Genomic DNA, 13,549 nt, shown 5'->3' on the forward strand with positions numbered 1-13,549 from the left:
ACACACTCTATTGTGTTCTGCCTCATGAGTGTTGTGACAATAGCTCTGTAAATTGACTGTGTAGTAGATAGCTAGTTGGCTCTTGTTGAAAGGCCAAGTGCCTACGTTAATATCAAACCAATCAGCACCTGCTCCAAAATGCTAGGCAATAGTGTCTTATCACCAATTTAGCGTAGCTTAAGTTACTTAGGCGGCTTACGTCAACCTAACTACGTCAGTGTCCACACTACAGCCTTGCTTCCACCGATGTAAGTGCCCTAGTACACCGACAAAATAACTCCACCCACACAAGAGGCGTAGGGCTTATGTCAGTGTAGTTAGGGTGACACTGTGTGTGTAGTTCTGAGGGAGGATGTTAATATAGCGGAGTTTGTGGAGGAAGTCAGTTGTGTCCGGAAGGAAGCTGTGGTGAGTGGTTTGAGGATGGTTTCTGTGAATCCCAATATTCCTTCAGTAAGGATAGGGCAGATAGGATGGGACTGCCGGGTTTTCTTGTTTGTGTATCTTGGGACACATGTGGAAGGTCCCTGGGTGGGTTTGGGGGGGATGAGTTTGTAGAGTTTCTCTTGAAGTTGTTTGGGGAAGGATTTGATGATGTCTTTAAGTTCCTAGGTAAGTTGTGGTTTGCAGTGGGGGCGGGGGGGGGGGGGAATCTTTGAGTTCTTTATAGTAGGTGGTCTAGGAGAGTTGTCAGTTAGCCTTATTAACTTAGTCAGCACAGTCCAAAAAAAGATATTACTTCACCCACCTGGTCTCTCTAATATCCTGGTACCGACAAGGCGGAAACTACACTGCATACTACATTGTCCCTACACATGCACACGCTATTTTTGTAGTGATTCAAGACAAAAAATGAAAAGGCCATGGGAGGTGGAAAGTGTTTTCTCTTCGTACTTTAAGACTTCCCTCAGCATGACATTGGCTTTCCTTGTGCAGAGCTGATGTGATCAGCACTGTGATGCGGCTTTCTTGCTGTGTTTGTAATGCTGATTACTGCCTTACTGTGTTGAGTCTTTTAGGGTACTTTATGCCTGTATTTTTCCATCATTCCTTCTTCAGGCCAAAAGGAACAAATAAATTAGTTAGGTACCTTAGATGCCACCAGTTCTGTTAGAGGCAAGGGCTTCTTAAATGATTGTATTCCAGAGGTCGTGATCCCTAAAGCCAAATGGTTTAGGATCTTGTAAGGAAATGAGGTATGAGTGGGATGATACTGAGACTCAAAACCAAATTTGGCCCTAATGAAAGTGAGTACAACACAGTGTAGTCACATTTGGCTCTCAGTTTGTTACCGCGTACTTATTATAGAAATTGTTTCAAGCTACAGCGTGTGACTTTGCCACAGTTCAGAGCTACTGCCAGGAGAGAGACGCTCAGTTTTCATCTGTGGATATGCCTTGTTCAGTGGGGCAAAAAGAATGAGTCTCTAAATCAGAAATGTTACGGTGCTGTGCTTTGTTTCTTCTCTTTATTAATTATATTATTTAGCAAAGGCATATTAACAGAGTGAATGGGAAATCTCAAATCCAATGATTTTGTGTATTTTGGGTTGGCAACAAGCATCAAAATGCTTTGCTTTTGGTTGGGGGGGGGGAGAAGGATGTCACGATGATGAATTCAAGCTGAAATCCAGCCAATGGTAAGTGTGTTATAGTAGGTGTGGGAGTGGAGATATGGCGCTGTCACACTTTTAATAACAGTAACTGTTTCAGTGAGCATTGGTAAGAACTCTCAGCAGTAATAGTCCAAGGACATTGCCCTGGCATTTTTACCACTAAACAAAACACTTTTTTCTTTTGCTTTTAAATTTCAAATCACCTGTGTACAGTACAGTTGTGCTTAAAGTCAACTTTTCTCCTTGATTTACTGCATGACCAGTGTATGGAAATATCAGTGAAGAGTGATATTTTTAATAACACAGGCCAAGGAGAAAGTCAATGGAAAAACTTATAGGCTGATTACACAGCTCTTCCTTGATTCTTTGATCCCGAAGGAGGAGTGGAGAGAGATGGGATTTAACTGGAGGAAAAAGCAATAGTAGAGCAGAAGGGGATTAAGCACTGAGTGAACAAATGAGATCTTAGAGCTGCCACCACCCAGGTTGATGTGACTGGCAAGCTCTGATCAGAGTCCCAGGACACAAATAGCAAATATTAGCAGAGCTTCGGATGAAAGCTTGCACAGTGCTTGCTCTCTCGCTATACCTGTCTGTGGCCGTTACTGTTAATTGTCCATTTCTGTGAGACTTGACCATATTAATATAAAAGTCAAACTAGAAATGGGATTGACTGCCTGTAGCTTCTTCCATATAACATGGAACCAAGTTGAGAAAAGCAGGTGACATCTGTCCAGAGACCTGTAAGGAGCAGAAGCCTGCTGGGAGGGAATCCTCAACTAGGAGAGCTGCCAAGGACTGTGAGCCTGGCGGGAGAGCTATAAGCAAGGGGAAGCTCTGATAAAGGGCTGGAAAGACTTGACGCTAGAGCAAAAGCTAGGTGGATGCTGAAGCCAGTTACTAATTGAAATGACTAGTTTTGTCTGAGGAAGGCTGGGTGGAAGATTTGTGGTGTTTTGAACTTTGTTAATAAACCAGACTCTTGAAAAGGAGACCGTTAGTGGGAAAACCCCTGCAGTGTGAAGTCAGATGAACTTGGGTAGAAGAGGAAACAGAGGCAGCAGCAGGGTCTGAAACCAGACCTGGGTGGACCTATAAGAAGTTTATAGGAGTTCCCATTAACTTTGGGGAAAGTCAGCATCAATAGTGTTACCCATTTCACTTCTATTATGGTTAAGCTATAAGGGTCTTTCCCCATCACCTGCCTTTTTCCCTACCTCATTCACCAATTTCTCCTACTAGCCTCCTCTGGGCTCCCTACAATAACTGGGAAGTACAGCTTTAGAGAACTCAGGTGTTTCATCAGTGACTTAAGTAGAGTGTCCACATACCCTTGGGCCTGCCCTGTGGATCAGATAAAGCAAAGCTGCACAGACTTTGTGCTTTCCCAGGAGTATGGAGACCTTGTTTCCATCTCCCAAGGCAGTTGGATGTAGCGAGTCATTCCTAGCACTTCAGGATAAGGAACAGACCGGAGGGTTTTTAGCAGCAGCAGTTGCATTTTAACTGTCAATCTGCTGTTCCGTTTTTTCACTCCTTCCTGTCATCTGTCCAGGGAGTCTTACAGCTCCTGTCTCTGGAGCAGTGAAAATGTGGATAGAACACGATTTGCTCACTGCTACTCAGTAAATTGCTACGGAGGGGTGGAGCAGGGTACTGAAGTACTCAGGAATAGAGAAAGAGAGGGGCAGGAAACAACAGCAGAACTGTTAGCAGAAGAGCTCTCTTGTTAACATTGCCTTTTTCATACAGTAAGATAACTGGCAGTAAAGCACTTAAAGGAAATGATCTTGACCGTAACTTTTAGGCTGTTACAAGACGACAGACAAAGCATGGCTCAACTTCAAAAAATTGCTTTCGAGTTAAAAGTTCAGCTCTGATAAAGATCTAAAATTTAAATTCTTTCCAAGATTTCCTTTGCTGAAAAAAAATCACGCAGCAAATCTTTCAGCTGTAGCCCCTTACTAACTTCCTATACTTCCTGATTTCACTCATGTTGGAAAGACCATAAGAATAGCTCATTGGGCTGTTATTCAGCTTCCATTCTTGACTGTAAGCATGAAAATCAGCTTTAAAAAAAAAATTTAAGCAAAAGAGGAGACTCGCCTGTTGGATTTTTTTTATGTTGTGAGAATTTTTTTATCCAAATATATTGATTCCTCTTTACAATATATGAAGTAGCTTCTCTCTTGGATAACTCTGTGCAGTACTCTCAAGGTCTGGGTTCACCCCAGGAGAAGGGCAACTCTTACTTAATTCTACTTGTAACATAAGTATTTTCAGACAGCATTTGTCAGAGGGAACGGTGCTGGGAGGTTCTGTTGGCAGGGGGGAAAAATGCAAGCAGATGGTGCACTTACATTTAGCCAGGTGTCTGTCTGTGTCTCTGAGCAGCAGGTAACAAGAAGTGGCAGCTTCTTGAATCAATTTTTTTATTCCCAGGAAGTCTCTGAGTTTGAAAGAGGGATTGCCGGTTTGTGATATGGTGACACAAAGGAAAGTTTACAAATAGCTACTAAAATATCTACATACTGCTGTGTCTGGGAATCATGTTCTTTGCCTGGAGATAAAGAAACTAGGATGTGCAGATATGTCCACTGGTTTCATTACTGTGGTAGTGTATTTGTCTGGCTCAGATCCGTGTTATAGTTACTGTAGTAACTGAAGCTGCTCTCCTTTCTTTCAGACAGTTAAAGGAATGCTGGATAACCCCAATGAACCTGTAAGCGATCTCTCGTATTTTGATTGTATTGAAGGTGTTATGGAAAACTCCAAGGTAAATCTGTTATTCTACTTCCGTGTGTATGTGTTAAACAATTTCTAATCAATGGAGGGGTTTGCAGGCTAATAAAATACACCTCTACCCTGACATAACGCGACCTGATATAACACGAATTCGGATATAACGCGGTAAAGCTGTGCTCCGGGGCAGCGGGGCTGCGCACTCCGGCAGATCAAAGCAAGTTCGATGTAATGCGGTTTCACCTATAACGCGGTAAGATTTTTTGGCTCCCAAGGACAGCATTATATCGGGGTAGAGGTGTACACTGGAAAAAAAATGTCTGCTTCAGTCTGCTTCTTGGAAAAATTCTTGTGCTCTAACCTTATTAAATTCCCTGGTAAAACTCCGTTTGGGACTCTTATGAGCAATCTTTATGCTGCTGTTTGGATTTTTTGTTCATCTGAAGACCTATTGTGCTGACAGCATTTAGTGTCATGTGATTGCCTTGTGATATTGTCTGAGATCTAACTCACTAACAATCCAAATACTTCAAGATACCAGCAAGTACTGTAAAATCTGGATTGTTTTTAGCCATTTTGTGTCCTGTGTCTAAACTTGGAAAAATCATAATCTATGGGAACTACCTTTTTTAGTTTTAAAGCTTCATTTACCCCCTCCTTCCCGTTCTCCCCTCCCCCCCCCTAAAAAAAAGCTTGTGTTAATTGACTAGCTTTGTCTATTGGAATAAACCTTTGTTCCAACTGCGATTCAAACTGAAATTAGTTTTTCACTGTGTCTACTCTATAGTGGTTCAGCAATTCTGTAAGTGTTAAAAGGTACCACTACATCACCGCAAAAGTATTTTACAGTGAAAATCTTACCATACTCTGGAAATCCTCCCCTGAAAGTTTTAGTGCATCTTCATTTTGACTTTTTCAGTATGTGATGCCTTGGAATAATCCCAAAGTCTTCATAATCTAAAAGAAAAGGAGACTGCCTAATGCACTGGAGCATGGAATTAGTTTGCTTTGCTGCTATACCAAAGGCATTGCAAGCTAAAAAAACCCAAATAAGATAGGCTTCAGTGAGACAAACACTAAAATTTTACAGGCATTCCGATATTGGGATGTTTCCTATATGCCAAGCTGCAAGTACTTTTTCCACTAAGTTTCAGCAAGTGTTTTGGGTCAGACAAAGAGGCTGTGCTGAGTAGTTGCCTCTGCTTCTGTGTGCAGTCCAGGAAAGCTTGGAAAACACTGCCATGTAGAGTGAAGTATATAGGGGGAATAATTTACCCTATTTTCAATTGTTAAGGTCCTTGGAGAGTCAATGGCAGGCATTTCCCAGAATGCCAAGACTGGGGGTCTGCTGGTCTTTGGAGAATGTGTTGGAGTTGCTTCTAAGGCACTTTGTGGTCTCACAGAGGCTGCAGCCCAGGTAACCACTTGTTTATGAAGCCTGTAAAACAAATATGAATCTGTTTCTGTATTTCTATATCGTGTGTGTGTGTGAGAGAGAGAGAGAATATTTGAGCTTTCATTCCTGTTGGCCAAAGAATCGGAATATTTGCATTGTTCGGTGTTTTTCATCTTGGAAGAGTTGGACAGACATTAGCTAATACGGCATCACAGTACATTTGTGAGGTGAGGGAAGCAATATTATGCCTGTTTTGTATGGAGGGAGAATGAGGCAGGGGGTTAAATGAGTTTCCCAAGGTTATAGAGGAAGTAAGTGTCAGAGCCATGTCATGAATGTGTGTTTGTACCTCCCAGTTCTATGCATAGTCCCCAAGATCTTGCCCCCTGAGAACTAATTTAGTAGAAGGAAGCACAGACAAGCCTGAGTTATTTTGAAGCTGGGTAATTTTAGCTTTATGCCTTAAATTAATCACAGAAAAAGTGTTCTGGAAGTAATTTCAAATAATGTCTTCAAACTATACATAATCTCATTCCCTTTTAGCACAGGAAAAGAGATTATGGTAAATGTATGTTTTAGACCCATTACAACTCTCTGGATATTTTCTCAGTATCTAAGAAGCTTAAAATATTGCAACATTCAGAGGTGGTATTAATGTTGTTGGATTGGTCTGCCAAAATTGCATACTTCAAACTAGCAAGTTATTGAGCTGCTCCCCCTAGTGACCAAAAACTATATTGCCTTCTCAGTGGAGGAGCCAACTATGAGGGATCATACAGCTGCAAAATGCTCTACCGTCCCCCCTTCCGCCCAAAAAATGCAATTAATCTGTAACTGTGGGCTTCCTGGGCCCCACAGTTAGTCCTGGGTTGCTTTGTTGGGGGAGGGGATGGCCTGTGAATATTTTACTATCTGTAAGGGAAATCAGAAAGAAACCTCCAAACATAGCTTTGACTATATAAATAAATCCTGATCTCTGTGGTGAGAAGGGTAGAATCATTGTTTAAATAAAAACTGAGATTAGCACTGACCATTATGTGTCCTTACCTGCAGTGTGGCCTGCAGCTGCAGGTTTCATGGGCCCTACGGTCAGCTCTAGAAACAAAGCATCTTTTTTGTGTCGTGACTAAAACGTGTAACTTTACACTTTGTTGTACACTGAAGAGGATAGTTTTTTCTTCAAGGTGTGAAAAGGTGATGTGTGGGCAACTGTAGTCTTTAGTTTTCTAGTCATACTTGACCAAAATACTGGGCCCCTCAAAATCTGGCTGCTCTGGGTGGATGAAAGTTACCTTGAACAGTCGGCATCAGAGTTCTTACCTGTCTACCCTAGGGATAAATCCGTTCTCCTTCAATGCTTATTGGATAATGAATATCTTTACCCTTTGGATTTTGCTGAGCAGTTTTGTTTAGGCTAATGAGATTTCACAAATCATATTACAGAGACACCAGCTTTTATATCCTCCTACAGACTTGTTGCTAGGCATTTATTAATAGCAGCTTTGCTAAATGACTTCTAACTACAGCCTGACCACCCTGGTCAATAAACATTTGGCTAGCTCATTAAACAGCTGGAATGGGTTTAGCGTAATCTTTGCATTTGCTTTTTATTTCTTGCTCCCTTTCTAGGCCGCTTACCTGGTTGGCATCTCAGATCCCAACAGTCAGGCTGGTCACCAGGGGCTTGTCGATCCTATCCAGTTTGCCAGGGCCAATCAGGCAATCCAGATGGCATGTCAGAATCTGGTGGATCCAGCGAGTAGCCCATCACAGGTAACTCTTTCCAGAGGATTGTAATGAGACCTTTTCTGAGTTTTATTAGGAGCCATCTGTTTGCTTTATATTGTTGGTTGGTGAGGGGAAATACTCAGTTTGTGAACATAGAAAGGGTTTGAATCACTGTTTGTTCGGAATTAGAATGTCATTACTACCTCGTTCTTTTGCCTGGTTCTTCACCTTGTTTGTGCCATTTGTTTTTTCAGGTTTTATCAGCTGCCACAATAGTGGCCAAGCATACTTCTGCTTTGTGTAACGCTTGTCGCATCGCTTCATCAAAGACAGCCAACCCCGTTGCCAAGAGACATTTTGTGCAATCTGCTAAGGAGGTCGCAAACAGCACTGCCAACCTGGTGAAAACTATCAAGGTACATGTTCTCTTTCGTTGTGCTTTTATTTCTCCTCTGCTCTGCTGAAACAGAAGATCTGGTTAACAGTATCTCCTTTCTCTTTGCAGTACACTTTTTAAAATATTGTCATTCATTAGGAGCCTTCATCATGGACCAAAACCCCATTATGCTAGGTACTGTACAGACACACCTTGTGTAAACTTGAAAGTTGTAACACTTTAACTGTACTGGTATAGTTCAAGTGGCACAAGCCTCCTTAGTGTGGATGCAGTTATAAAGAAGCTGTATAAATAGTTATGAATCGCTCTACTGGCATAAAGTATACCATATCTGTGGGCTTTATACCACAGAGCTATTCCCATATGGAAAGGGATATAAGCTATACTGCTCTCTCTCTCTCTCTCTCTCTCTCTCTCTCTCTCTCTCTCTCTCTCTCTGTTAAAAAGATTATTACAGCAAAGTCAAGCACTCAAAATGCAATCTGTGCAACCTTAATTTGACCCCTTGTGCATATGCATTGTGATACAGTCTTTAATTACATGATCACATACCATTTTTTCCACAGAACTCCTGCCTCATTGAGTACATAGAATGGATGGTGCTCACTTAATGAGTAGCTGTTCAATATTGTTTTATCCTCCCCATTCAATGTGTGGTCCATGTCTTATTTACTGTACATTATTAAACTGCTGCTTTGAAGATAGAATCATTAATGTGTTCTGGGGCTTTTCTGCAGTGCTCATCACTATAATATCGGAGTGCTTCACACATGACATTAATTTATCTTCACAACACCCAGCAAATAAAGCAGGGGTCCTACAGACAACAGCTTCCTTTGCTTCACAGCCATGATAGATCCTCAGAGCAGGTCCTTCCTGTGCACAGGCAGAAGACTAGAAAAAATTGTACGTGATTGTGGAATTAAAGATTGTATCTTGATGTATAAGCACAGGGGAGACTAATTAAGGTTGCACAGGCAACCTTAATTCTTGCAGCTCTTAACTTTTGAGTGCTTGCCTTCGTAACCTTAACAAAATGTTCTTTTAACATAGTTTTGTATGTGTAATTCCCTGGGTTTTGGGGTGGGGGTGGGGGTTAAATGAGAGAACAGGATAGACCTGCTACAAGGATGGAAAGTTTCATCCCAAACAGTTAAAGTTTGGCAAAGTTATAAGCAACTAAAATCAGGGTCGTCTAATGGGAAGTGTTGGGCAACCTTAATAAGAGGAGAGACTAGATTCATAGATTCTTCTTCGAGTGATTGTTCACGTCCATTACACATTAGGTGTACGCGCGCCGCGTGCACGGACGTCGGAAACTTTTTCCCTTAGCGGCTCCCGTCGGGCCGGCAGGGCCCCCTCCTTCCCGCCAGAGCGGCGCCTCGCTCCAGGGTATATATATCCCTGCCAACCCGACCCCTCCAGTTCCTTCTTACCGTCCATGGCGGCGTTGGAACAACTCTGTCTCTCGTCTGAGAGTGTCCCTTAGCAATAGTCATTAGTGTTACTTAGCAGTTATCAGTTAGTTATAGTGTTGAGCCAGTAGTTAACAGCTCATTAGAGTACTTAAAGTTCCTGCCGTGGTTGTTTGTTCAGCCCCGGCACCGGCCCTGGGCGGCGGGGTATGCCACACGCCCAAGGCTTCAAGGCTTGTGCCACGTGCCGTAGGCCTATGCCATTGAGCGATCCCCACGCCTCGTGTCTCCGTTGCCTGGGGGAAGCTCATCAGAAAGAGCGCTGCAAGATCTGCAAGGCCTTTAAGCCCAGAACTAAAAAAGAGAGGGACTTTCGCCTTAAGCAGCTGCTCATGGAGACGGCGTTACAGCCCTCCACTTCGACGGCACCGTCTGCCTCCGTGCGGAGCGCCCCGGCATCGGTGCGGGAACCGGCACCGGCGGGTCACCCGAAGCCCGCGGCACCGACCCAGCGGGGAAATGCACGACGCCGATCGTCTTCGCCGGCGAAAGCGAAGGGCCAGTCTAAGGCCCGAGGACACTCCCCGCACAAGAGGCCGGCACCGATAAAGCCCTCGAGTGCCCCTAAGGCCGATACGGCCCCAACACGGACCCCGGTAGTGGCTCCGGCGCCGAAAGGCCCGTCGAGCCCCGGGATGGGCGCGTCAAGTGAGGATGAAGGGCTAGAGGAGCTCGTGGAACAGCCCTCCACTCCGGACACGTTTGAGGCAGCTAAGGACCTCATCGCGTTGTCCGTCGAGGCCCCGGCACGCGCTGAGGGCGCTCCGCCGATGCTGCCGCGTAGAGGCAAGCCGGCGATGTTGCGCCCATCACGGTCGCCGTCTCGGCACCGCTCCAGGAACCGGTCCCGGTCGAGCTCCGCCTCGGTGGACTCCCGGTTGCCCTCGGCGCAGGAAGCACCGCAGCAGTCGGGCTTCATCAAGCGGTCGGCACCGACTCAGCAACCAAGCACGAGTCGGCACCGCGAAGCGTCGGCGGTTCGTCATCCAAGGCCGACCAGTCGTAGCCGTTCCCGGTCCCGCGACCACCGGTACCGTTCCAGGTCGGCGAGGCGCTATTCCAGGTCCTGGTCGCGGAGGCGCTACTCCCCAAAACCGGACCGGCACCATCCTACAGCTCCACCGTGGCCTTCCAGGTCACCGTCCGTGGTCTCGGGGACTGACTCAGACCGATACGGCGGGTATGCCCATAGGTCACGGGGCAGCAGAGACTACGGTCAGTCCCAATGGGACCAACCGAGCCAATGGCCATTCTGGACACCGTGGGCCTACCACCAGCATGGACCCCCATCGAGGGCCTCGAGATCCGGGCCATCCGGGCACCGATCCCGCTCCCCGCGGCACCGCCCGCCATCGTATAGGGAGGCAACGGTCTCTAGACCGCCGGAGCGGGAAGGAGTGGACTCGGCACCGAGTACGGTGCCGTCCCAATCCCACACTGCGGGTCAGGCCGCAGAGGAACAACTGGCTGATGCCGGATTGCTGGACAATGAGGATGGGCAGAAGGCCCCGACCTCTTCCTCCTCGCCAGACGAGGCGGTAGCGGGCACACTAGTGTCCGGCCCTCCCCCGATCGACCATCGGGCACACCAAGACCTGCTTCGCCGGGTAGCCCTCAATCTGGGCTTGCAAGCAGAGGAGACTGTAGAGCAGGACGACCCCATGGTCGATATCCTGAGCCCAGAGGGCCCCTCCAGAGTCGCTCTCCCGATTATACGGACGGTACAGTCCAACTATAAGACGGTGTGGCAAACACCGGCCTCTAGTGCGCCAACGGCAAAAGGCGTAGAGAGGAAATACTTCACCCCATCTAGAGGGTTTGACTTCCTCTTTCTACACCCGTCCCCCTGTTCGCTGGTGGTCTCGGCGGTCAACGAAAAAGAGCGGCATGGCCAGCAAGCTCCTGCCCCAAGGGCAAGGAAGCTAAGAGATTGGACTTATTCGGGAGGAAAGTCTATTCATCTGGGGGCCTTCAACTGCGGATCGCCAATCAGCAGGCGATTCTAAACAGGCACAATTTTAACTCATGGGCATCAGTTGCCAAGTTTAAGGCCTCCCTCCCCCCTGACACGCATCAGGAGTTCACGGCCCTGGTGGATGAGGGAATGGCAGTGGCCAAGACCTCATTGCAGGCCGCACTAGACTCAGCCGACGCGGCGGCTAGAACAATTGCGTCGGGAGTCGTGATGAGGCGTTCGGCGTGGTTACAAGCTTCAGGTCTCCCGCCAGAGGTACAGACCACGCTGCAGGACCTCTCGTTTGAAGGTTCGGGCTTGTTTTCCGACCAGACGGACGCCAGGCTACATAGCCTTAAAGACTCACGAGCGACTCTTAAGTCGTTGGGTATGCACACTCCAGTAACGCAGTGTAAGCCCTTTAAACCCCAGCCACCGCAAAGGCAATATCACCCTCGCCCCCGACACGAACCGTATCGCCGTCGAGGCAGGGATAACAGGCGGAGACGTAACAATACGCCTAACCAGGGCCAGAGTCACGGCCAGGGCAAGCCGCAGCCAGGGAACAAACCAGGCTTTTGAAGCTACGCCCGAGGACAGTGTACCATATCCCATACCGGATCCTCCTCTGTTTTTCAAAGACCGCCTGTCCCATTTCTACCGGGCATGGTCGCGCATAACATCGGACCGATGGGTCCTGCGCACAGTGAAGGCGGGCTATACCCTTCATTTTTCCTCGCCCCCTCCCTGCCATCCCCCTTCCCCGTCCCTCTTCAGGGACCCTTCTCACGAGCAACTTCTCACGCAGGAGGTGCAGACCCTTCTCGCTGCTGGAGCAGTGGAAGAGGTCCCAACAGACCTAAGGGGAAAAGGATTCTACTCCAGATACTTCCTGATCCCCAAGGCAAAAGGAGGCCTCTGTCCTATTTTGGACCTGCGCGAGCTAAACAAGTTTCTGATCAAAGTTCGTTTCCGTATGGTCTCCCTGGGAACTATTATCCCATCCCTGGATCCGGGGGATTGTTATGCTGCCCACGATATGAAAGATGCCTATTTTCACATTGCAATCAATCCAGCCCACAGGCGATTCCTGCGCTTCATGGTCGACCAGCGCCACTTCCAATTTACGGTCCTGCCCTTCGGCCTGGCGTCAGCACCACGAGTGTTCACGAAATGCATGTCCGTGGTGGCAGCCTTCCTTCGAAAGAGAAGGATGCGTGTGTTCCCGTACCTGCACGATTGGCTACTCGCGGGCAGGTCGGAGGCCGAGGTCCAATCTCACGTGAAGCTGGCCTTGCAGACGTTCGACAGGCTCGGCCTCCGGGTCAATGTACCCAAGTCCACGTTAGTCCCCACACAGAGGCTGGACTTCATAGGTGCAACCCTGGACTCGGTAACCGTGCAAGCGAGCCTACCAGAGGCACGGTTCATGTCAATTCACAAAGCCGTAAGTTCGGTCCAAAAGTTCCCCACGACATCGGCAAGGTGTTGCATGCAGCTTCTGGGACATATGGCAGCTTGCACACACGTGGTCAGGCATGCCCGCCTGAGGCTCCGACCTTTACAGTTGTGGTTCGCCCACACGCATCGCCCCAACAGAGACCCATTGGATCAAGTAGTCACGATCCCAAACCAGGTGCTCAGCTCGCTACGCTGGTGGCTCGATCGCCAACAGGTATGCGAAGGGATCCCCTTCGCTGCCCCACAGCCCACTCTGACGTTGGTAACAGATGCATTGGACCTGGGCTGGGGGGCGCACCTGGGGGAACTGCGGACCCAAGGGTTGTGGTCCAGAGAAGACAAGCTGCTTCACATCAATCTGAAGGAGCTAAGAGCGGTTCGCCTCGCCTGTCAGACCTTCCGCGCCACCATAAAGGGTCACAGCGTGGCAGTCCTGACGGACAACACTACCGCCATGTTCTATATAAACAAGCAGGGCGGGTCCCGGTCTTCTCCCCTCTGTCACGAGGCACTCCAATTATGGAACTTCTGTATAGCCCATGCGATACACCTCATCGCGACGTATCTTCCGGGAATTCAAAACGGCTTAGCAGACCACCTCAGCCGCTCCTACCGAATGCACGAATGGACGTTGAAGCGAGATGTCCTGCATTCGATCTTCCGGAGGTGGGGCTTTCCCCGGGTGGATCTATTCGCCACCAGGGACAACAGCCAATGCCCTCGGTTCTGCTCGTTCCAGAACCTCAGCCGGGGGTCATTAGCAGATGCCTTCATGATCCCA

The 13,549-nt window shown here is 47.5% G+C and overlaps 1 protein-coding gene across 8 annotated transcripts in view; it reads left to right on the top strand.

Moving 5' to 3' along the window:
- Nucleotides 1–13,549, top strand: part of TLN2 (talin 2) — a 378,548-nt gene that overhangs the window by 270,312 nt on the left and 94,687 nt on the right. For all 8 annotated transcript variants that reach the window (XM_065558354.1, XM_065558350.1, XM_065558353.1 and 5 more), the window contains 4 exons: nucleotides 4,302–4,391; nucleotides 5,652–5,774; nucleotides 7,383–7,526; nucleotides 7,736–7,897. In XM_065558354.1, the coding sequence (XP_065414426.1) occupies nucleotides 4,302–4,391; nucleotides 5,652–5,774; nucleotides 7,383–7,526; nucleotides 7,736–7,897 (519 nt within the window). The remainder of the gene's footprint in view (nucleotides 1–4,301; nucleotides 4,392–5,651; nucleotides 5,775–7,382; nucleotides 7,527–7,735; nucleotides 7,898–13,549) is intronic.

Source organism: Chrysemys picta, chromosome 10 (assembly GCF_011386835.1).
Source record: "Chrysemys picta bellii isolate R12L10 chromosome 10, ASM1138683v2, whole genome shotgun sequence".
Taxonomy (NCBI): domain Eukaryota; kingdom Metazoa; phylum Chordata; order Testudines; family Emydidae; genus Chrysemys; species Chrysemys picta.